Source organism: Grus americana, chromosome 2 (assembly GCF_028858705.1).
Source record: "Grus americana isolate bGruAme1 chromosome 2, bGruAme1.mat, whole genome shotgun sequence".
NCBI lineage: Eukaryota > Metazoa > Chordata > Aves > Gruiformes > Gruidae > Grus > Grus americana.
The window spans coordinates 72,320,878-72,345,807 of record NC_072853.1 but is presented as its reverse complement, the minus strand read 5'-3'; the positions used below and the strand labels follow the sequence as shown (position 1 = coordinate 72,345,807).

General features: G+C 43.9%; 1 protein-coding gene across 4 annotated transcripts in view; it reads right to left on the bottom strand.

Annotated features, from left to right (window-relative positions):
• Positions 1–11,122: 11,122 nt before the first annotated feature.
• EPB41L4B (erythrocyte membrane protein band 4.1 like 4B) overlaps positions 11,123–24,930 on the bottom strand; it is a 185,526-nt gene continuing 171,718 nt past the window's right edge. Inside the window, exons 23-25 of one of the 4 annotated variants that reach the window (XM_054816258.1) lie at positions 21,783–21,851; positions 17,603–17,766; positions 11,123–15,981 (exon numbers count right to left, since the gene is read on the bottom strand). In XM_054816258.1, the coding sequence (XP_054672233.1) occupies positions 15,912–15,981; positions 17,603–17,766; positions 21,783–21,851 (303 nt within the window). In that variant the 3' untranslated portion in view covers positions 11,123–15,911. Of the gene's footprint in view, positions 15,982–16,179; positions 17,510–17,602; positions 17,767–20,076; positions 20,172–21,782; positions 21,852–24,930 lie in introns of those variants that run through there. The other 3 variants (XM_054816259.1, XM_054816260.1, XM_054816261.1) reach the window with 3 other exon arrangements.

The window sequence follows — 24,930 nt, the reverse complement described above, 5'->3', positions numbered from 1 at the left end:
GCTTAATTCACCAGTTCTCCAGGCTGCCCAAAACTGTTGCAGGTCACAGTGGGACAACCATTTCACTAGCACATTTCTCCCCTTTCTCTAAGCACGTGTTTTAGAGACACTGGATACTTCTAGGCATCACTTTCTTTTTCACAAAAGAAAACAGGATGGATAGCTTTTTTGATGGTTTGAAAAGAGCAGATTTACTTGGCTCCATTTTTTTTGTTAAAGAAGGTGGTAAGAGACGTGCTCTAGCAGTAGAGCAATGAGATCCAGCTGGCAGTCGTTCCTTCTCCTCTAACCTATGATCTGGCTGGGCACACAAACCAACGCAAAAGCAGAGGCCTGGATAACATTAGGAAACACCTTTCCTGAAATCCCCACTTTTGAATTAGAGTGGATTTTAAGATTAAAAAATCCCGCCACTCTGCAGTCTTCACAGAGTAAGGAAGCTCTGCTCAAGCTCCAGCAAGACCTTACCACCTTCTCACCGACTCCGTTCTTGGCCTTGGCGTTCCCGCTGTATTGTGTTCAACGGTTCAGAGCAGTGCAGTAAAGCCCAGCAAATGCACTTTTACTCACCTGAATATTTTTGAAGTCTTATCTTTTGAAAGGTTTGAATTCCAACCCACACAGGAGCATGGTACATTTACAGATTATGGTTATGTGGTTTTTTTCTAAGCTAAGTAGTAGCAGACATTCTCACGATTTCTCTCTCTCTCTCCCCCTCCCAGTATGCAACGTCTTGTCTCCACGGTCACAGTACAAGTCAAAGGGGAAGACAGTTTTTTCTAAATCCTTTTCCATCCTCAAAGGCCCCCAAAACTCTTTCCCTGAGCCTGAATTCAGGTGAGAAGTTATCACTGTTTGTGCCTGAGGTCTTCTGGCTGCCTTTTCTCCTGTTCTGTTTCTGCTTTGCCTTTGCACTTACAGACCATGGCAGCTCTGGAGAAAAGCAAACTGTAAACCCTCCTCAGCAGGACTGGTGAGCAGCTGCACCTTGCCAGCTTTCACATGGAGCAGATAGCTCTGCCCGCAAAAGGGCTTTATTCTCTTGCGGTTTTTTTACCCTGCGTGAGACACTGATGTTGTGCAGAAAACTTCAATGAGGTTTAAAAATGCCAGTGCACTGTCACCTGCTACCTCTGTGAAGTACAAAGCAGAGCAGGCTAAGGATAAACCCTCCAGGCAGAAAGGAAGTCCATCGATTACAGAATACAAGTATGATTATGGTTAAAGCCTTTTCCAGTGAGTTTGGAAAGCCACCAAAGCAAATACACCCAGTAATTTATTCCTCATTGGTATTGTATAGGTTTCTTCCCAGGCGTGGACATAAGTGTTTATTCATGTGTGGAGAGTTATCCTAACTCTTCCCTTTTATTTCCTAGGGGTTTAGTTTTTCTACTGATTTCCCTCTTTAAGCATTTCTGAAACACAGTGGTCGTGCTGTGGTATGACCTCCCCTGGCTAGTGCCATCCCTCAAGTCTTCTTTCTCACAAGAAGTGAGAGCTCTGTCAGTTTTGAATGCCAGGGTTTCTTTAGAGCAGAGGCAATGCTACATTCCTCAGCTCCTGAACAAGCCCGACGACTGCAGGGTCTATCTTGTGCTCACAGGAAAGGGATTTACATCGATCTCCATCCCCCAGAGCCGTTCAGCTGAGGAAGTTCTGCCAGGACGTAACCTCCTCGCCCCCACACAGACTGCGGGTACCTCTGCGGTTACCCATGCTACCAAAAATTTCTGTCCATTTTAGAGTGTTTCTCAGTGGTAAGCCCTCTCCCTGCCTCTCTAGAGCCCAAAGGCAAGGAAAGCCCATTCAGTAGGGCTGCCCTGACTGTGGGTTTCAGCCTGGTTTGTGAGTGATCCCATGTTCATCACCAGCCTTTGCCTTTGGAAGGTTCCCCAGCACCTCAATGCCAATGCACCCTGCTTATGCATCCCTTGCCGGGGCTACGTCTGGGCTCTCTGCAGCTGAGCTATCTCCAGACAAGAGCTGAACCAGCATGCTGTTCTTTATATCTATCTCGCTGGTATTTTACCCAATAGAAAGTCTGTTAATCGACTGCAGTTTTCACATTTTCACAACTTCAAGACAAATTCATGGTGCTGGCACACCAGAAATTTTAAAGGTCAGCTGTTTAGACATCATCCTCTGTGGTGGCAGCCCAGTTACTCCAGACTGGGTCACAACTGCGCTGTTGTTAGGCTATTGCTGCATTTTCCCAATATCTTTCCACTGAATGAATGCCAGTACCAGGATTTTCTTTAGATTTCTCTACACCCCTTCTTTTTTTTGAGACCTTACACTTCTTTGGGTTCAGTATCCAGTTGACATTTATATGTCCATTTCTTGTCTTTCTGTAGTGGTCTCCATTTCGATGTAGATGCTTTAGAAATCCCATTGTTTAAAGTTTAATTTCTGTTGCAACCATGTACACACAAATAAGAGAAACCCAGGAACACAAAAATAAGTCAAGTATGGCAGAGTAACTCTGCAAGACAAAAGCTATCTCTTATTGCTTTCAAAGCAGAAAAAGGCATGGAGAAGTATTTCTCCTGTCTCTCAAGTCCATTTCCACACACTTTATTGTATTAAGAAATAATAAAAAGAAAGAACCCCACAAGTTAACGCAGCATGCTGGGCTCATCTATTTGTACTAACATATAAAAATCACCAGCAAAGCAACCAGAATTTTCCACTGCCCGTGCAAACTTTGGTGCAACTCTCCCGCCCCCTTCCTCTCCCCTAGTTCAGAAAAACAGGAGACTGGTAAGACCTCCGCCGTGCTTTCCCGGTAACTTTTTCCGGAGGCCACAAAGCCCCTGCACCGCCTGTGCTGTGCTCCGCAGCACTCGCGGGAGGGATACGGACCGCTTGTACCACTGTTTTTCTGCTGGCCAAGGAGAACATCTCCTCCGCTCTGACTGGGGGTTCAGCCAAACCGTTTTGAGGAACATCCTCTAAAAAGACAGTCGGTGACTTAAAGAAGTGCTTTCGCCCTGCTTGGGTGGTTCAGCCCCTACCAGGCTTTTGCTCAGCCTTTCCCGAGGCTTTTGCTTTGCGTTTGGGCTCTTACTGCCTCTTTGAAATGCTCACAAAACAAAGAAGGGTGAGCTCCTCTTTCTGCATTTGAACTTTAGCGGCTCAAGTCTCTGCAAGGCATATTACAAGAGCTCTCAACCATTCCCCACCTCTGCCTTGCTGGAAAGCAGCCATGGCTGCTATGGCAGCAGGTACGGTCCCTGCCCCGAGGAGGAAAGGGAAGGAAAACAGCCAGATCATCCTGGGCTCTGCAAGCCAAGGGTCACAGAGACATTTTTATGTGGCCCACATTTGAGAAGCTCCCACAGACTCAGTTTGTGAAACACATCCCATCCTCAGACTTCTCTCCACGTCCCGTCTTTCTCACCCAAGCTTCATGCTCAAGTCTTGACATTGGTTATCTATCTCGTGTTCAAAAAAAGATAATCCAGAGCATCCTTAAAAGCCTCTCACCACGTATCTAGGTGATACGTGAGGTGCCAGCCTCACACCTGGCAGGGTTGCCAAGGCTCACAGCGAACCCAGGCTGGCACCGGCACATGTGACACGGCCATAACCAGGAGAGGGACATCACCAAATAAGCAACAGTAGCTCACATCACAGCTTCCAATTCTCCTCTGCCTTTCTGCAGCTTCTTCTGCCTTTAGGGTGCAGAGAATGGGGTGCACAACCCATAGCACACCCTAGCAAAAGGTCAAAGTGAAAAAACCTCCCTTCTGGGCTTTAGCTGCCTTTGGCTCTTCCTTCTCCTGAACCCTGATCCCTGGAGACACCCAACTCCCTTGGCCAACCCTCCATCCCTAGGCCTGTCCACAGCACCAGACTCCTTTCGTGTAATTTCCTAGCCGAGCTGTCCCTCCGCGTGGTGCCCGACTAACCCTCCTCCCCAGGGCTTCTGCCCCAGCATCCCTGTAGCCAAGCCGAACAGGCGAGGCTCAGCCCTGAGGGTTGCTCCAAGCCCGACCACGCTGGGTACAGAGAGGAAAATAACTCCCCTATCTTTCTCAGCGCAGGCTGCAGCTCCTTGCCGTCGTTATGTATTATTCTTGTCATCAGCAAAAAAGCATGCAGGAAAACAGCCGAGCGTAACTTACCAAATGTGCCTGGTAAGAAAATCTTGTGATTTAAAGCCTTGGCACAGCACAGGCAAGCACTTTCACTGCGACTGTTTGAATTACCCCCATCTATTTTGGAGGGAGGCTGGGGAGACCAGTCCCACCCCAAAGCTGGGCATGTGTTTAAGTGCCTTGCTGAACCCAGGCCAAAGTTTCCTTAGAAGAAAAAGGCAGAGTTTGTGTAAGCACAAAAAAAGAAGAAATCTTGTCCATTCTCTTTTCCGTAAGGCATGGAAATGAGGAACAAATCAACAGTAAATTAGCTAGGGATGAACATTTGGATTCAGATTTCATAAGCTTGCACATCTGGCCGATAACAAGGCGTGATTTATTGCAAGCTTTAACGAGATGTATGGGCCTCTATTAAGTGATTAGGGATAGGAGGCTCCCCCACCCCACCTCCCAAATCATTTAGTTTCCTGTTTTAATTTTATAATGGACAGTTTGAATTTTCTACAAACACTAATGGGATCTGTTTTCCCTCATGGGAGTTTGCTTCACCACATTTGGTAAACGAAGATATGAGAAGGAAGCAGCCTTTAGCAGAAGATTGATGGCGCAGCCCTGGGCGCAATCTGCTGGGATGGGCTCGGCAACGCCGCAAACAGCAACCGTCTGCCTTGACGGGGAAGATTTTCTGTTTACCCCGAAGGACAGCAAAGCATTTATGAAAAGGCAGTGCTCCATATTAATGAAATAGCTTGCAGTAAGTTTGCTGAAAGCTGAGCTGAGCCCCAGGCTTCTGACGGTGACATTAGGCACCTCGGGGTGGGGGTGGCAGTGCCAGCCCTGGGACGCTCTGGGGAGCTGCAGGTGCTGGGATGTTCCCACCACCAAGCCCCGTCCTCCTGTACCGTCCCTGCCGCGCTGCTGCGGTTCTCAGCCAGCCCGTGGGCCCCACGTAAGGCTTTACACCCCAAAACTGCGCGATGCTACCACCTGCACAGCCCCATGGGGGGCAGGTATTGGTAGCCCACACCACTTCTTTCCTTCCCAGCAACTCTGTGCCCCCAAATAGTGTGATTTTTAAGTCTGACATTGTAGACGTTGCCTGGAAGACACTTTCCATCCTCCTGGAGGGACACTGGTGGGATGAGATTCGCATCCCTTGTCAGGTCCTGAGAGCACGGAAAAGTAAAGGTAACTCCAGGCAAACCCTGTGTATGTTCTTGTTTACTCCTAGCGAAAATTCAGCTGGCCAGGTTAGGTGTGCGAGTGAGAAATTAAGCAGCCATGGGTTTCATGCAATAGCTAGAGCTGAATGTACTGTTACCGCTCGAGCCCACACCATTACAGGCTATGTAAGAGATACATGCATAATTCATATACTTTTAATTAAACATTAGTTTCTTCCAATATATTCCATTTATTGTAATTACATTTATCTCTTCATACTCTTTGACCTACTGAAGCATCACTTTTTCTTTTTCCTTTCAGTTACAATATGAGCATAAACAACATTAATTGGACTTTAGGACTAGACCTGCCAAAGGAGACCCAGAGCTGTGCCAGGCTCTCCCCGCCGGAGAGCGCAGTGACAGAACAGGATGCCCAGGAGCACCTTGGGAGACAGGAGCTGCCCTGAGCGGGCCCATAGTTGCAGGAGATGTCCTGCATGTCCTAAAGCTCCTCTGGAAAATTTTGAAAAGGTTTTCAAGCAAGCAAAGCTGTCCTGCAAGAGCACTGTTCAAGCAGAGACCGCCATTCCGCCAGGGCTCAGGCGTGACCAGGCCGGTGCGGACGGTGGCTCGGGGTTGGCAGAGGTGGCCCTTGGAGATCAAACGAGCCATCTTAGTGTTGCAGAAAGATGTCTTTCAGGACTAGGGTGTCCCTAGAAAGTGGAGCCTGGAGCTTTTGCCACTCAATTCATAGGTAATGCACACAGCTAGGAGGCTGCTGAGACCTATCAAGGTACGCTCTTCACTGGTGAATTCATGCTGAGCTCCTCAGGGTCTTACGATGGGACCCATCAGATGCAGTGAAGGCAGCAGCTTATCTGCACCTTCCAGTGTTTGGGTCTGCTGAACTGGGCAGGTGATGAAGCAGCAGCTGGGGGGACAGACAGCTCTTGTGTGGGGAGATGTTTCAAGCCACTGTGGGTGGGACATAAGACCAGCAGTGCAGGGGTCCAAGTCACTGCGCTAATGCAGCTTTTCCAGAGAGGGAACCAAGACTGTGTTGCTGGTGGAGGATGGGAGATGGAAATCCCCCAAGTGGAGAAAGAGTCTATATTGCTGGGAAACATCCTTCTGTCAGAAGTCTTTTCCCCCTCCAGGAAGGTATTTAACAATTCTGGTTTGTCAGATGCTGCTCTATCAGGCTTGTGGTTTTGTTTTGTTTTGTTTATCTCAGCACACACACACAAAGGAAAAAAAGCAATTAAACCAGTTTCACTGAGACTTAATGGTATGTTTCTCCGGTGAGACCAGGTGGGCAAACCCAGAAGTTTGTTATTGATTTTATTGCCAGAGTAGTAGTTTGGGTTTGGCAGGTGAGGTTGTGCGAAAAGAAAAGAAAAGAAAAGAAAAGAAAAGAAAAGAAAAGAAAAGAAAAGAAAAGAAAAGAAAAGAAAAGAAAAGAAAAGAAAAGAAAAGAAAAGAAAAGAAAAGAAAAGAAAAGAAAAGAAAAGAGAAAAGAGAACCCGGCTTGGGCTGCCCTTGTGATTTATTACCACATAAAGTGTAGCAAGATTAATTCCAGCTGTGTTGCTTTGGGAAGAGAGCACTTATGTTAGAGCACCTGAAGGGGATTAATGAGTTGGCAGTCTGGCTTTATGAAGAGATGAGCCCTCTCCTGCTTCCACCCCGTCCCCTGTCTTCTTCCAGTGGTTCAAAGTTTGGCACAGCAATACGAAGCAGCGTAGCTGAGGACCTTGTTTAACTGTGGGGGGGATAAAGGGATGGCCATGGCTACCCTGCAGGAGTATGGGGAGGAGGGGGAGGTTGTGAGAAAGAAAGAAAGAAAGAAAGAAAGAAAGAAAGAAAGCAAGCAAGCAAGCAAGCAAGCAAGCATCTTTGGTCATGTTTCTTCAGGGTGTCTCCATTCACTTATTCCTTGTGTTAAAATGCAGCCTAACCCTCCAAAATGTGAGAGTAAAACCACTCATTTTAAGGGTAGAGCAAATGCTATTCCACCCTCTTTAAAAATACTCATCCATGCCCTTCCTGCCTATGGTGCCCTGGAATAGGTAGGAGCATCGCCAAGGTGGGGCACTGCACCCACAAATCTTTAGGCTGGACCCAAGGAGAGCCCCTGGCAGCTGTGGCTGATGGACGACCCTCGCCAGGCAGCTGGTCCCTAACGAGAGGTCATCTCATGGGGGCTTTCTGGCTGACAAGAAAACCTGTTGTGCTGTAATGCCTGTCAGGGAAGTCTGGAGGCCTGACAGTGATGAGCAGGCGGTGAGATGAGCTGTCTGGGGAGAGGGAGGCAACCATGATGTGGGCAGAGCTGGCCAGAGGTGGGACAGGTGGAGCAGAGATGGAGAAATGAGTGAGATAGGGGAAGGGTAGAAGACAAGCGTGGATGGAGGAGCACCTACTGAGGGTCAGGGAAATCAAGGGCTGGCAAGGGGCTTCAGAAATGCAAAGGATTTTCATCTGGAAAGTGAACAAATCCAAAGGTGTTTGTGTGGGAGAGGAGAGATGCTTATGGGGGTGAAGGAAGCAAATGCCTGTGAACCAGTCAGGGGGTGAGTGCCAAGCAGAGGAGGGAGGAGGATTAGCAGGACGGCATGGAGAGACAAGACAGAGCTGAGGAGCAGGTGGTTTGAGGAGATACCTTCTGCTCCTGATGGCTTGCAATAACCAGGACAAGTTGTTGAGCTGGCCAAAACCCACACTGAGCCTTGGCTCGTCAGGCTGGAAATGGAAAATGGGAGCGCTCTTTGGCTACAAAGCTAAGTTGGCTCCAGCACTCTCCCTCCCTGTCTTCATATGCTTGCAGTCTTGGCAGAGGTGCTTCTTGGGGGCTGTTGTCCCCGTATTGCCTCAAAATTGCTGTGAGCCAGTGCGACGAGGGTGCTGCTCGTCTTGTTCAGTACTGCTGAAGGCACTGACCACAGCCCTGCTGCAGACCTTGCTCTGCTCCTAGAGCAAAGATCGGCCCTGTTGGGCTTAGTCAGCTGTGGAGGGCACAGGTACAACACTCCTTTGCAGGAAGGAGAAGTAACCAGTCTCACAGTGATGCCCCTGCCATCAAATCCTTAATTTCACATACCCAGGTAGAGGGCAGCTCACACTGATCTCCCCTGCCAGAGCCTCATGCATCTACTCACACCCACACACCCCAGGAGCAACGCAGCCTCGAAAATCTCCAGAGCCCCATCTCTTACGTGTGCCTCTTACATACACAAGCACCGCAGCTCTCAGCCCCCCCCCAGCTCCAAACCCTCCCTGGGTGACCCTGGAGCTGCAAACATCTTCCCACCTCCCGGCAGGGCAGGGCAGGTCCCACCTCAGAGGATGCAGCAGTTGTGTCAGCCACAGCAAGAAGCGTACCCCAGGAGGGAAGGAAGAGCTGGAGGTATTAGCAGTTCACCCCCGCCCAAAAAACCCAACCCTTGTCCCCTCCCGCCAAGCCACCCCGTGCTCTTGCCAAGCCTGGCACTGCTGGAGGGGACCAGCAGCCAGAGCCGAGTGGCAGGCAGTTAGCACAGAAATCACTTCTTTCTTGTTGCTGTTGTTTTCAAAAGCAGCAAGGCAAATAATTTTTAAAGAGATGATACTTGAGCGCTTCGCATCACTGGAGCCCTGTGATGCTAAGCATCACTGACTAAATATCTTTAATGAAAAGAATTTGTGCTGTGTTTTCTTTGGATTTCCAAAAGAGTTTGGTAATGAAAGGCAGAGGAAGAATGATGCAGGAGGGTAAGTGGCTCTCCGCTTGAAGAGCTGAATAATCAGTGCGTGAAACGGTAAAGATCCATGTGGCTTTTACACTTCACTGCTGTGCCAGATACTCCGATGGCAGAGCGGTGTGATCACTGGCATTGTATACTATACACGCTATAGAAATATTCATTAAAAAAATTTATATCATTAGTATCAATTGCACATTACCTATCTAACAATGCAACGTTATATCTGTAGTTTTAAAATAAACTAAAAAGGCAAACATTGTTTTAGGCAGTGCTTTTCTGCCAGGCCACCCAGGAGGTGATGGTGTGGGTTGTTTGCTGCTCTCTGTCTCCCTGTTGTTTTCCTCCCTTCTCCCCTGACCATCGCAGACCCTGAAGCCTGGAGAGAGAAGACACCACACAAACCATGTGTGCTACTGGCAGGACAGAAGACACAGCTGCAATGGTCAGGGTTTGCCAAATGCATCTGATGCCACAGCTAAGCTGATCCCATGCCCAGTTTCTCACAAAAAGGGCAAGCCCGCGTTCCTCACCTCACACCTGGAGTTAGGGGTGCTCTGTGAACCTGCCATGGGGTGGCTGGGGGAGGGCAATGGTTCTGCTTTTATTTCCCTCATTCCCTGGCATCTCCTCCAGCAAGTCCGGCCCTGGCCGTGGGCTTGCTGCAGGGTTGCCCTTTAGGGCAAGTTCTGGTTGGGCATGGGGATCCCAACGCCTGCCAGCCCCAAAGGCTTCGCTGCGGTTGGTGAGGGCATGGACACCGCCTTTCGCGAGGGCTGGGGTTTGTTCCATCAACCTGCGTCTGCACCCCTGCAGGCGCCTTCCCGCCCCGTTGCTGCAGCAGGATTTGCGCGACACAGCCGGGCTGGTAACTCTTGCCTCATCTTCCTCCCCTGCCCCGAGTTAATAGTCTCTGCACACACAGTCTGTTTTCTGCTCCAGAAAGCATGTCCCCTGAGAAACAGAATTTATCTCAATGACCTCGTGCCCAGTCCCATAGATCAGTCATCTGATAATAAACCAAAAAAATTATTCAGATTTACATCTCTGAAGTCCTCACGCTTCTCGGTTGCTGCCAACTTACACAAGAGTCTTTGCCGACCTTTTAGCGCACAGCTTCTCATTCCCCAACGCCCCAGAACACTATTTCTTTAGCAAAGACATGTATTAAGGGAAATTAATTAACTAGGTTTTCTGACTGGATAATCAATTTTCTTGGTATAAATTGAGTACTGATGGAAGAACGTTGATCTGTTGCTCCCCCTGCTTTCCCTGCATAGAGATTAAAAATAGATGAATGCCCAGCTGGAGAAATTGGGATGGGATCATATTCCTTCCGAATATAGAGTTTTGGCAACCTCAGAAAATGGGGTGAACATTACAGGGATTTAATTTAATAAGTGCACTGGGAAAGTTAATGTCAAAATGTCCTGATTTAGAGATCTTTGAACAAAAGAAAATAGAAAGGTTTCATTCTGAAGCAACTTTTCATTTAGACATTTAAAGAATGGCAAAATCAAGGGCAAAAATCTGTATGAAATGTTTTAATTGTGTTAAAAATTATTAACAATGAACAGGATCTGTTTGTTGTTGGGTTTTTTTTGTGGGTGTGGGTGGTTGTGGTGTTTTGGGTTTTGGTTTTTTTTTTTGTTTGTTTGGTTTTTTTTTAATTTTCCTTCATGGAGCAGTTTAATAACTTGGGGTCTCTCAGTGCTGTGTGAAAAGGAAGATTTCTCCCCACCCCCCCCACTCCAGTAGTGCTTTTCGCCACCTTTTGAGCCCCAGCTGAAAGAGCAGCAACGTGCCATGTTTCGTGTTTCTCTACCTTGATCCTGCCAGTGTTTTTCCAGCTCTGGTATTCAGCAAAGCATGGCCCAGCTCATGACCCAGCAGATGACTGGCACCCTACAACGCTGGCCTGAAACTTTAAGCTAGAGAAAACCCTCCGGGCTTTTTGAAGAAATTCTCTGTTTTTTTCCTTAGGATTTTTTTTTTTTATGAAGGTGGATCCACTTTATTAGCAACCAAATGTTTCCTTTAATTGGCATACTGCCCCATGCCTCCTAAATGACTGACTTGACTACAAATTGCTCAGACTCTGTGATTTATTTTTCATCTCATTTATTGCAGGCATGAATACAGGAACAGGTAAACAGCTGAGCCGTAAAAGTTTCTCTCTAGGCACGTTTTCAACAAAATGCCATCATACACTGTCTGATGATACACGCTGCTACTCAGATGAAACAAAATGGTGTGAGCAATCTTACTTTAAAGCTGCTACCCACCAGTCAAAGCTACAGCTGCCGAAGAAGCCTTCTCCTCCACTTACTCTCTCCCTTCCCTCCTTCTCCATGTCATTTACGGGTCCTTTTACGGCATTTAACTTTACAAAACACAGTTGTGAGGCTAACCTTACATGCAATTACAGATCAGCCTCAGTATATTTATTGCAAACTCTTTGAACATTAGGACATTAAAAAAAAAAAAAGAAAAAACTAAAAGAACAATATCCCATTGCATAATTACGAGTAGGTTTTTGTAGCCAGTGAACCAGAAATGTATTCAGAAAAAAAAAGAAAAAGAAAGCAAAACAAAGGATATTTGTAAACAGTTCAAACAAAACATGATGCTGCCTCCAATGAAACATTTCACTGCATTGCCAGCTCTGTTTCAAATGGGCACGTAGGCATCCTGTTGCAAGAGAGTTGTGAAGCCACAAACTGAAACTTTGGAGGAGTTAATTTTCAAACATTGCACTTTCAGGGTCTAAGTATGTTTGAAACGTGAAAAATCTGCACACACTGTGGGATCTGATAGAGATGTGGGATCTCAAACAACATTTCTAAAGAAAACCCGGTTATTCCTTTTAAAACAAAATAGTGAAAACAGCTGAACCACACGAAAACAAAGCACAATTGGTTGGCTTCCATAAGAGACTGCAATATGAGAAAATATTTAACTCCTTGCATAGCTATTTAAATGGCCAATAAATTTTGCTGGAATCACCCAAACATGACAACATTGCATTCTGCCACTTAGAGACTTCACGTTGGAAAGCTGGGAACTGCTGACCGGGTCAGAGCATCACTCGGGGCACTGTTAAAAGCCAGGGCCACCCCGGAAGGCTGCGCCAGCGTGGTTATAGCTGGAGGTTTCATCAACCAGCTACTCCCAGACTGGGCACAACTGTAACGATGCCTCCGTGCTTACGCCACTGTAAGCTGCCCCAGCTCTCTGTTTTTCCCCTAAGGGATAAAAGCTGTTCTGACAACAGGGTGTTTCTGGTAGTATATTTACACCTAACGCGCAAGGCTTTTGCTGGCAGAGCTACGTCAATCACAAGTCATACCTCAAAGCACCCCTGGATGATGTAGCCATGTCAGCAAGGGTTTGCAATGTAGATCTAACCAGAGGGATGGAGAGCAGGGTTCATCTCACTTAACTTTAAGCAATATAAAGGTAGACATTTAAGTCAGAGGCACCTCCGGAAGGCAGTTCCTTTGATCTCTCATCAGGTGAGAGTTGGGCATATTAACGTTAGGTGAGATGAACCCTTTCCCAGGAGAGCTGAAGAGATGAACTCCTTTCAGCCACCCTTTGTTGTCACCAACTCTGGAGACCATGCTTCAGAAGGCTGCTGTTCAAATGTGTTATCTTTACATGTGTCAATGTACATGATAATGATAGCCTGTGCTGGGCTTCATGCTGCCACAACTACATATGCAAGCTCATTAAAGCTAGCTCAGATACTTCTGCACTATTATATAGACATACCCTCGGGCAGAGTATCCTTTAACACCTGTAAAGTTAAAGTCTAGGGACAAATGTAGACTATCTGCCCCTCAGCAAATGTTCACGTTGACATTGTCTTGTTTACAGTGGGTTTGGGTAACAGGTGTCCTAACACTGTCATTCCCAACCAGAGGTGAGGCAGGAGTGTTTATTCAAGGGATGTGAAAACCGAGACGCTTAAGCGTGGCTGAAGAAGGTACTTAGTAAGAAAGAACAAGGTGATGACATTCCGCAGTTAAAAGTTTAGTTTGATATCAGTAAAACAGTTTTAATAAAGCTCCATTAGACTGCAGAATAGGAAATGGCGGCAGCCAGTGGATAAGACACTAAAACAAGACAAGGCAACGTACTTGGGATTGTTCTGTGGAAAACATCCCACAGGAACTAAGCGGCCACGCGAGCCTTTTCCCTCTTCTCCTGGTGGGAACCAAGGAGGGAAGAGTCTCTGCTCTTTCTCAGCTACGCCAGAGCACGCCCCAGCTGTAAAGACCTGGCCACTGTAAAGTAACCTTGGTTCATGTTTCTTGTTTTCCTGTTCTGAATATTTTAGCTGAAGAATTTTTATACAACAGAAGCAAAACGTTGCATTTAAAATAATAAACTAACTGCTTGTTTACGAGACAGAAAGTCTGATGGGCTGGTCTGAGTCAGGCATTCAGTTTTGCGCAAGGCTTTTGCTTATGTGACCAGACTGCCCTAATGCGAGTAATTGGATCTGTTTGCCCTCAAACCTGAAGGCGTATTGCAGGGTTCCCAAAGTCCACTCCATGGCAATCAGTACGACTACAGTGTGTGTTCAGATCTGGGTTTTTTCTGGTTTTCCTCGACAATGACTTTGTGAAACTGCCGCAAGTTCACACACGACTGGGTGTTGCCTAACAGCAGGCAGCAGACCTGATTCAGCTGGAGTCAGTGCTGTGCCATTCTCAACGTTACTTTGCTTTCCTCTCCCAAAACAGCACCTCTAATTACAATTTTCCTTTATTTGCTCTTCGCAATGCTCACTTCTACTTGCGCGCAGACAAAACGTGCTGCCGCTTCTCCCTTTGCCAGAACCTTCTGGGAAGTGGTGAGAAAAGAGTAACGGGACATGGAAGATGCAGCCTTTTGTGACTGTTGAATTTTCCTCTCCTTTCTGATTTCTTCACAGGGATTTAATATTCCTAATCCATTTTTAATAACCTTGGATTGCTGGAACGGTGCATTAAAACAGAAGGAACAGAAGTGTCTTAGCGCTGTAACTAGAAGGGGGACAGTGTACATGTCATATCTGATTAACCAGCAAAGCACCTGAGCCCTCTGAAATCTGCAATCCAGGTGTGTTTTTATGGCTCCTTGTGCCCGTTGCTCATGTTGAGCTACTTCATTACATTTTGTATTCTGAGTTTCTAACTACCACTCATGCTATTTATTTTGCACCATTTTATGGCAACCAGAAAGGTTTGGGTTGATGGATTTAACTGGGGAGCCTAATGCTAATTTCTTGTCCCAGTAAATATAAAATAGACAAGTCATTTTATACCTCCACATTACAATACACACTCCTACAATGCTCTCAAGACTTCTAATTTCAGAGAAAGAGCACAAGCTAACTCTGAAAGAAAACCAGTCTCGCAGCAATCATTTCCCAGCCTCCACACAAACAAACTGCTTAAGCTGAGATAAAGCCATCATAATCAGTATCAAATTAAGGGCAATCTTTTATCTTAATACAAACAAGAGAACATAGTGTACAGAGTAACAGAAAAACATACATCTTCAGCCATACAAAACGCACAAAAGCTTTCCTGTTGGAAGAGTACCTTGTAGCTGACAGTCAGTTGTTGGTAGCTTTCTAGATGACCCTGCACTACTGAACAGGGGGAAATGGAGAAGTTCTTTCTTCTTTTTTTTTTTTTTTTCCTAGGAAATAGTTGGTAGTGTTACCTGTATGCCATAAACACCCTTCCTGGGGCTGCGGTTCTGCTCGCGCTGGACCACCCACCCCACCTGATGCCTGAGATAGCGCCGCTGAACGTAGAGGCTGCTTGCGTGCCAGAGGTGAGTGGGACGTATAGCCAGGCGTACCCTCCACAGGTTTGCTAGTACACGCGTGCTGATTAGTAGAGTGAAAAGATGGGTATAGACACAGCTATGCCATAAACTATCATTGTTACTATTCTTTAAAGTGATCGATCAATTTATGTCAGTCAGGAAGGTGGTTTATCTACCCAGGAAGGAAAAAATCCTCCCTGCGTGAGCTAAGTCCACACTGCTGAGACTCTGCAACCTTCAATGCTGGGGCAGAACCTGTCCGAGTGTGGGCAAGCCCTAATGCTTAGGCAACTTGGAGAAGGTAAAACTTCTCACTTAGTTAAAAAAAGTCAGTATCAAGCTAGAAAGTCAGTAGCAAATTACTTTAAACAACTGATTTTTTTCATTAATGGAAGTACGGTAAGATTTAGTTGAAGGTTTAGTTCAAGATGACAAACTATAGGGAGTATTGGGTGCGCATACCTGTATGGTGGGGCGTTTTTACCCCTTGCAGCTATTTATATCTCTGAGTAAAGGTTAAGGTTAGGAATTTAATAAGACAGCTGTTTATTTTTCTGTGGAGACTAACAGTCCTGGGGTTAGGATGTAATAATCATTCTTCTGCTTTAAAAATGGTTCTTTAACAAATAGCAGTAGCTCATTGCAATTTTCTGTTGTACAAAATGACATATTTTCTATGTTACTATCAAAATATTCTGCATAACATTAATTTCTGTGCACTTATTAACATATGTACAGAACAGTGTTTCCCAATAGAAATCAGTATGCTCCTTGCTGATCCTTTTTGACCTAGATTTACCAAAACCAAACCTGAAATTAATTTTGTTACTAGTATAAAATCTCAAGAGAGATAAAGGATTGAAGGTTTATTTCCCAGCAGCAAATGAATAAAGGAACTCCTTCAAGTTAAAGTCTAGCCAAGACTCAATTTTAACCAACCGTGGTGAATCCAGGCGAGCCAGGAATATCACACATTTTCCCGATGCATTATGTTGAGTACACAGAAGCAGAGGAATGTAAACAGACAGAAGGCACATGAAAGGCCCCAATCCATTCTCCATCTGACGGAAGTGCGAATTTCATAATTCTGTCATCAAGAGTCTTTTCATCATTTTCTCTCTCTCAAGTTCACGCCTCAGAGTCTCAGCGCTGTGTAATTAATGCACAAACAGCCAATTATGGGAACAACAATAAGTCTCAGATTTCAATTTAAAATAATTAACATTTTCAAAATACCAAAGGAGAGGAAAAAAGGTCAGACTCAATTCAGTGAAAAGGCTGATAACTGATGGCTGATTCAAAACCAAGTACCGCTTGATATTTCTGAAGAGCAAACAGAAGCAAGAAAAAGGACATAAAAAGACCCACATGGCAAAACAGTTTATGACTTAATCTCGCCCCCATTAAAGGCTACCGATTTCTAAGGAAGCTGGACTAGGACTTTAAAAATGAAACAGCTACAGTAGATGCCATCGCAAAAGATTGGTATTACAGACTTCTGCTCCTCAGCGGGGTTTGATATTGGGGGCCATCTATATACTCTGAATTTACTACAGTCCTTCTTCACATGCACACAACAGGATATGGGAAGCAGAGCCTGAAGTCCTTGGGCTCCCACACCTCACCACTCCAGAACACACAGGCTCTGCAACACTGGGAATGCCTTGGGTTAGTGATCTCATTTCTTAATAAATAGTGTAGGGAAAAAAAACCCCAAACTCTTTACTGTGCTGTTCTGAGAGTTAAGCATCTAATGCTTGTAAAGCAGTTTGGAGATTTAAACTGCAGTGCAGAAACCTTGCAGCCCATTCATGGACAAGGAGGGGTGGAATCACCCACTTGTGCTCGAGGCATCCTACAGAAGCTGAGTTCAGCACTACAGCTCCAGAATTACATTTTCACTGGAATGATAAATTTTTAGATGAGTTAGCAATGCTGAGCAAGTGTGCAGGTGCAATTAAACCAACATCTGCAAAAAAAAAAATTAACAAATGAAATTGGGAATTGACTGTGAATCCAAAAGTAAAGAAGGCTAATTTATTATGATGCCAAAGAAATACTTTTCTCTTCAACATAAGCCTAGGACTTTTTGTGCTCCAGAAGCATTAAGTATATTGACTCCTACATTTGTATTCAGTAAATTATCAGCTTGGGAAATTCAGCTTGGATTAAATTCTAGAATAAGAAGCAAGCATGCAAAACCAGTAGGATGGAAGAATAGAAAAGTGAAAGCAGGCTGCTTATGGAAAGGTGGGATGGCTTGTTGTTTCTCCGAGAAACTACAAGAAAGATCACTGTAGCTTGACATTACTAAAAAAAGAAAAGAGGAAAAAGAAAGAAAACCAGTGCCTGTTGTTCATTTAGAAGAGCAGACATTTCTCAAACTCAGCTTTCCCCCATGGACATTTAATTTCAAAAAACAAATTGCAACAGCAATTATTAAAAGAAAACCTTTGTGGTTCAGACAAAATTACTTGCCTGAGGAAAATCTGCACAACCCTTTCTCTCCAGGCCCTTGGCCGTAGAAATGGTAGGCTGCTGGCTGCAGCAGTTAATTAAGGTAGGTTTTTTTTCTCAGAGTAGATATGAGTTATAGATATTTCTTTACATAACTCACCTATTCTGAAGTAGGTGCCAAGCAACAACTGGAAATCTTTCGATATCAGGGGAAATGGCACTTTATGGTAATTATGATAGAAAAAGAGAAATCAAGTTGATTCCTTTAATGCAGACAGCATCATAGTATTTCTGTGAAAGAACTGCACAGTACCTGTCCGCCAGCGAAATCGGTTTATGTGACGTATATATTGTCTGGACCGTTGGAGTTGGTATAGTCTCTGCCAAAGATCTCAGTACAGGCGATGGAGTTACCGGCGTTATCTTAGGAGATGACTGCACCGCACAGCATTGTAATTTGCTGTCTGTAAATTCTGCCTACAAAAAATGTATACAGACACAGAAAGAAAAGAAGTGTAGATTAGCTTCCACTGCTCTTGCTAACTTTTACCATCCAATTCATTGCCAAACACTCAATAACAACTAATAACGAGAACAAACGGGAGGCTGGAGCTACAGTTGCTCAGTGCAACCTCTGAGGATGCTGAACAGCCACCTCTTTTGATGGCTCTTTCAGAGCTATGCCTGAGGGACAAGCCTGATGGCAACATGCGCTATGTGAGATGAAACTCCACGTATAGGACTGGCAGCATTTGGATAAAAGTCATAACCAGTTTAGAGAAGGCCGCTTATCATTATTGTGTTTTCCTTAAAAATAATGCAGAACACTGACCATGTGAGATTTGTGGACTGTTCTTCAGAAATCCTATACAATTTGCTGGTGGGTCCTCTGACTACTCTGTGCTTTGTAACAGCCAGGACTCTGGGCCTGTAGGACTCCGGGTTTCAAAGTCTCCATCTCTTTCCCACATTTGCTAACTGTAATGTGCTTCAAGAGAAATAATCTGCAATATCTAGTGACAGGCAACATGCAAGCAATATTGGAAGTGCTGGTTTAAAACAAACAGCAAGCAACCATCTCCTGTCTTTCAGGTGAGGCTTATTAGTGCTGCAGTACTACAGCAAAGACTGGGACAGCCTATACAACTGGAGGGGGACGATCCCTAAAAATAAAACAGCCCTGTCTTGCTTTTTGAACTATTTCTCATGCCAAAGCATGGCACAGAGCGTGTGGTGTGTGTCTGACCCTGACCTGGGAAGAGCACAGAGCAACTGCAGTTTGTCAGTGCGTCGGGACCATTAGAATTATGCTCCTCCTGGTATCAGCTCCATTTCTTTCTTGATGACTTTTTCTTCTAAACTGGGTTCAGATTTTGAAGCAGGGAGGAAGAAAAGTCACCATCATAAGGGAGCATATATTTATCCAGCTATTTGAATAGCAACTTCTTTTTCTTTGTCTAAATTATTTCTCAAATTCTGTTAGCCACATCAGGCTAATGCTAAACACAAACTGATCAGTTTAATCACTGGGACAATTATTTGAGCCCAGGAAAGATTGGTTGTATTAGATTTGCTTGCTTATTGCCATTTTTTAACATGTTTCTGTTCATGTTTCAGCTAAAAGCATCCGATATGCTCCAAAACAACCTTTGAAGCACAAGGAATTCCATTAATTAGTAAAATGGAAAAGGTAAAACCAACTAAAGAAACTCTCTCTCCAACCCTGGACAATTATGTGTGTAAATACAGACTAATACAACCTCTTCAAACTTCTCTGTCATTCAGCTTTTAAAACTCATCCTTACAGGCTACGGGGATATCAAATTTGGTGTTGCTCATATAGGACCCCCATCCTCCGAGGACTGCCAGATCTTACTTCACCGCATGAGAAGGAAGCACCACGCTGTGAAGCTGATGTAAATTCTCCCAGCCTTACTGAAATCAGCAGAGCAATGACACATTCCACTTGCTGAAGATTTGCTCTGAGTCCTAAAGTGTGTTTGCTCTGGATAATGGTTTTACTGTATATATATCCAAAGCATCTTTTTATATATTTCTGCTTGGACAGTATGTTTGAGCCAAATATTTAACTGGTTGAAACAGATATAATTTCATTAACTTAAGTCTATGTGACTCATACCAGCCTGAGAATATGGTCATCAAGTCTGCCATTTCTCTATGGAAATCTCTGAAATTCAGAGGGGTTCCTGGCACGAACCTTGTTTTTAAACATGCCAGGCAACCAGGTTCTCAAACTTTTCCTCTGATAAAATCAACGAAATTATATATACACCACCAAACTAGAAGCCCTACCCAAACAGTAAAGTCTTCCAAATGTGACCATTCATAACTTTTTTCCCCTCAATAACATTTCAATGTTTTGTTCCAAGCAAAAAAAAAAAAAAAAAAAAAAAAGAAATGTGAAGGGGAAGCAAGAAAAAGCAAAAGAAAAAAAAGAAAGAAACCAAGTCCCATCTGGGACTGCATGGGACCGGAAAATATTCAGAATTAGACCTGCCTGCAAGTCCTAGCACTGATCTAGACCCTTCCCTTACAGCTTGCACTTGGGGTGCAGCCGTCCTCAAGCCCTCGCAGCGCCCGTGCATCAGGATGAACTGAACCGCTGCTGGGGAGAAGCACGTCTCTTTGGGCTGGGATGGAGGATCATGGAACACAGGACCAAAGTGTAATTAACCTTCCTAGTTGTTTTCCCATCTTTATGCAGTCCTCTAGGTAGCTGCTAGTTTACCACATATTATTTGTACATAATTCGCTTAAAAGAATGTATGAGGGATCACACACTACTTGATTTTTATTGTAATGGTGTTTTAAATCTTTGTGATCTGGATTCTGCCCTCCACCCTGCCCAAGGAAACGGGATTCTATGAAGAGAGGAGAGAATTTCAGAAAGATTAGTCTGAACTTTACTTTGCTGCTTCTATCCCGACAGAGCATAACAAAATTCTCAACATTTGAATTTGCCATGAAACAGCCATTTTCTGTGAGATGGAAATTTCTGTGGGAAAGTCTACCAGGGTAGCTTCTGTTTATATTTTAAAGTTCTATCACCCCAATGATGAAAAAATATTTTACATAGCCCTCCTAAATTTTGCTTGCATCATAACTGTCTTAGGCAGAAAAATAATTTCCTGACAATTGTTACTAATTAGTGGGAAAGCTATTCTGGGTGTATCTTTTTGCTTATATAAAGGAGTACTATGAAAGACACAAACACTGTAACTTTAGTGTAGCTTTTACCACAATCGTACTATCCAGACGTGGCTAACCTAGTGAAAAGTTGCTGTGACATATTCCTGTGTATTTTCAGATACCTTTAATTAGAGCTCAACAGTGGCAGTGACGCAGCTTGGGGAGCCTAACTAACTCTAGTTTTAAAACACCTGTTTGGATAAAAACAACACTTAGATCAAATCTCATTACTGGGTTTATTGTGAACGAAAAGCCTCTTTTTTAAAAAAAATCATTAAGTGCAGACAGTTACTGCACATGGCCCAACAGTGACTGAAGTTACTTATCTCTGATTATATGCCAGATACAGATTGCTGCTACCAGTAAAAGTTAAGGTTAAAGTCTGAAATGCTTAATTTCTGAATGTAATTTAAAAACCATAAGTCAGTTACTGTGGTTTATAATTATAATCAGAGAGTGTTTCTTATAGATCAGAATCACTTCTGACACTGGAAAGGACAGCAAGGGTTATAATCAGTCCCACGTGATATATTCAGTTATATCAAGTCCTCCAAAAATCTTTTAAAATGGTCTGAATTGCCTGAGTAGATAATTTTGTCATACTTGTTACATAATGGCTCTACCCTGAAAGTAGGACTTACTTAGACTTATTTCTGAAATTGTCAAATAATTGTTTCCTGTTTGTATGTAGTTTACCTTACCAAAACCCCTAAATCCCCACCTCTGTGAAAGTTGAACAAGAATTAAGTTCAATACTTGATTCAAGTTATTAAGTAAACATGGGAGTTTATATAAGGATACCATTGTAGTCATCAACACACTAAGTATAATTTTGCCTTAAAATTTAGATGTAAATTCAATGAAAATCAGGTCTCTTCTTGTGATGACACAGTAGGCAGCTTCAGGCAGGAGGTCATGCAATTGCTAGATAGAGGACTAAGTCTTCCCGCTCCCTTACTACTCCTTGGAAAGATGCTATGGAGCTTCACAAGTGTCCTCTACAGTCCTAAGCTTAAAATCATTTTGGAACTGACTCCATTAGTGGTGAGCCTTGACCTTTAACTCTTAGTCCTCTGTCTAGTAAGCATCAATGTCTGATTGCAGGCAAGTTAATTATTTGTATAATGGGAGTATTTGACTGATTTGTGCTCTAATTTCTACTTGGAATTTATCTTTTTTTTTTTTTTTTTGAGGACTGCTTAGCGTATAAGTTTCTAACACTGTTAAAAAATAAGTTGGAAATGTGTTAAATACACAGTTTTTTAGTTGCACGTTCTACTTACAGAAAACTGTGGTACTGTTGTAAAAGGATCGAAAAAAGGATTAGATGTATCAGCAGGGAATGTCTTTATCTTTAAAAAAGATAAAGAAAAAGATGTTACTTTCAGAGCATAAAAATGCAAAAGAAAAAAAAAAGCAGCAAAGCATTGCAACTACAGTGACATATCCAACAAATTAGAGCAGTTCAGCAGTGCTTGGACCAGACCAAAAAAGACCCCTCCAAAACTGCATACAGAAACCTGATGATGAATAGTAAAAGCATAAATACAAAAACTTGATAGATTAATTTTACCATGTAATTAAATCTGTCGTGCAAATACGGAGCTGATTGCATACAATGCATCTTCCAATTCTGTCAACACCCATTGGATCATTACCTGCTTCCTTCAGCCAGGCTACATTTTAAAATATGTAATATGAAGTGCAGGAGCAAATTCTGCAGTCCAGGAACTTTGGCTAAAGAACTTGTGCTTTACATGTTTTAGAGTTCCAAATTTTCAGCTACGCAGTTGCTGCCAAAGACAAACAATCACATAAGGTGGGATAAAAAAACCCCCATATGTAAAAAAAGCACCAGGGACAACTGTTTTAGGCAGCTACGAGGTCCTGTGTCAAGAGGAGAGCTGTGGATAAAGGATGCCTTTAGGAGGGCACCTTCAAAGGTGCCTGGAGACGGAGAGGTGAGAGACCAACGTGTCCATGTGCCGAGAAGCCTGAGAGCTCCCAGGGCTCAGTCCATGAGCATCGGTCACTGGTGTGACCAGGCCCTGCTGGAAGTCACTTCTGCCCTTAAAATAATTTCAAACATGAACTGAAATTAAAGAAATATTAAAAGCAGCAACAATTTCTGTCCCACTTCATTGTGAATGTTGTTTCCCATGATTTTCCTCTCTAGAATCCAGATTTCATTCATTCATTCAAAGAGAGGACAAAATATCAAATAAAGGTCTGCACATCATGCTTTCCATTTGGAAAAACACATTTTTTTCACTGTAAAGGTGTGTTTTTCACTTTGTTATAGAAACTGCTGTGCATTTGTTTGTTATGCATGTCTTCAAGCATAATTCACTAACTACAGCTATATAACTGTTGTTTAATAAAGAGGAAAGCTACCCCAAGGGCCCTGAGCCCCTGTAGGCCAAAGCAAAACCTGAAATTATGATGTTGAATATAATTAAGTAAATGTATAGTGTTTATTTTGTAAATAAAATAACAGAAACATACTGGCTTATAAGGATACCAAGGGAAATTAACAGCCATCTGTGGGCCCACTTCTGCAAACATGTGGAATTAATCTTGGCATTAATTGTCAGGCTTCTTACACGTGAGGAGTATGGATGGCAAAGATACAGTTAAGCATGTAAATACCTTTTTAACAGAATAGAGGTGTTTATAAGTCAATTACACAGGCGCAAATTAATAAACAACTGTGCAAGGGCGAAATTCTTTTCAATCACAATTTTCTATGCAAACATATTAAAGAAAATTTCACACTCCTTTTATAGTCCTATATTCATGTCTGTTAGCAAAGTGTATGCATACTACATTGCTGATTGAACCTACTCATTAGATCGAAGCAATAGCTCCTTGCAAGTTTGTTATATTACGTCATCCCCAGAGCCAAGTCTGTCAAGGCAAAACATGGACAGCTGTAGCATGTCTCGCTCTTCTGAGAGACCGCAAATACCCATGAGCCCAAGATGTCATTGTCAGGTTATGAAGGGTTTACAGTATGATGCTACAGTACAAAATAGTACAAGTGCACTCCATTACAAACACAACCTTTGAGCCAAAGGTGAACAGGGATGGGAAGTTGGTTGCTCATATGCAGTATGAGTTTGATATGCTACAGCCAAAGTCTCTAATTTTGTAGGTTAGTCTCATTAAGGAAACAAAGCACCGTTACCGAATATAGAAAAGAAAAATGACACAGAACAATATTCAAGAGCCCACTGGGATTTGGGACCAGAGGCACATAAGAGGAGTCAGCCCTGATTGCACACTGCAGCACACAGCCATGCAGAACACTCTCTTGCAAAATCAGTACTGTGATGGATGTGCCTGAGGCTAGCCTACGTATCACATAGGGCAAAAAATGGTTAATCTGGCTTAGTTATTAGCGTGAGTTCCTCTCTCTAGGAGTTGTGCTTACTTAATCTCAGGAATAAGACAATATCGACAAATGAAAGGCTCTCTAGGTTCTAAACCCACCGATTTCTGGCATTTAAACGAAACCGATAACAGAAATTAAGGAACAGAAGGAAAAAAACATACTTGTGTTCAATTTAAGAGTGACAAACAGAAATCATCTTGCCCAGCCCTTAGGATTTACTCTTTCTTTCTCTCATCTCTTTTCCTCCTGAGAAGACACCACTGTTACTCAAATGGCACAACAGAGTTTATTGGTTTGGCCCGAGGCCTTGATAGGAACGTTGCTGCCAGCTCCCACAGGCAAAGCGAGACAACATTGTTGTTGTCTCCTCAGCACTGGCAAGAGGTTCTTATCTACTCAGGAGTAGATAAGGCTCTTCTGAGTAGGAAGTAGGTACAATGTCCTCATTCACACAATGGCAGAAAAATTCTGTATATTTGAGAGCACTTGTCGGATTGAGGACGTGCAGGATGGGGAGACAGTACTGTGGAAAGTATCAGTTGAGCAACTGGTTTATGTGAAACTGCATTTGAAAATTTGAAAGGTCTTTTCACCCAGGAACACACTTTGGCCCGCCTGTCCTGCATGTGCACCACGGCCAGCAGTGTGCTGACAACAGCAGCAGTTGCCAGCACCTGGGAGGAGGAAGAAAACCCTGCGTTCCCACCCCACCATACAAGGAAAGCAGCATCATGTGTCAGTCTCTTCCTGACCCTTGTCTTGGAGATGAGTTTATTACATGGAGTCAAAGCTCTCAGAGTAGCTCAGAAAGCAAAACAACTCCCTGACAAGAACAGGAGGTGAAGACCTAAATGTCATGCATTCCCCACACAGTGTACAGCCTCTATCCCTGCCCTAGGAGGATGACATACCATAGCTTTAAACGTCTCCTGCCTCACGTGGCAGAAGCAGTCCCTAAACTTTCCCTGTGTGCTTTCTTCTCCCTGCTGCAGCAGCATCTGCTGAAAGATGCCACCTGGGAACTGAGAAAGGAAGAA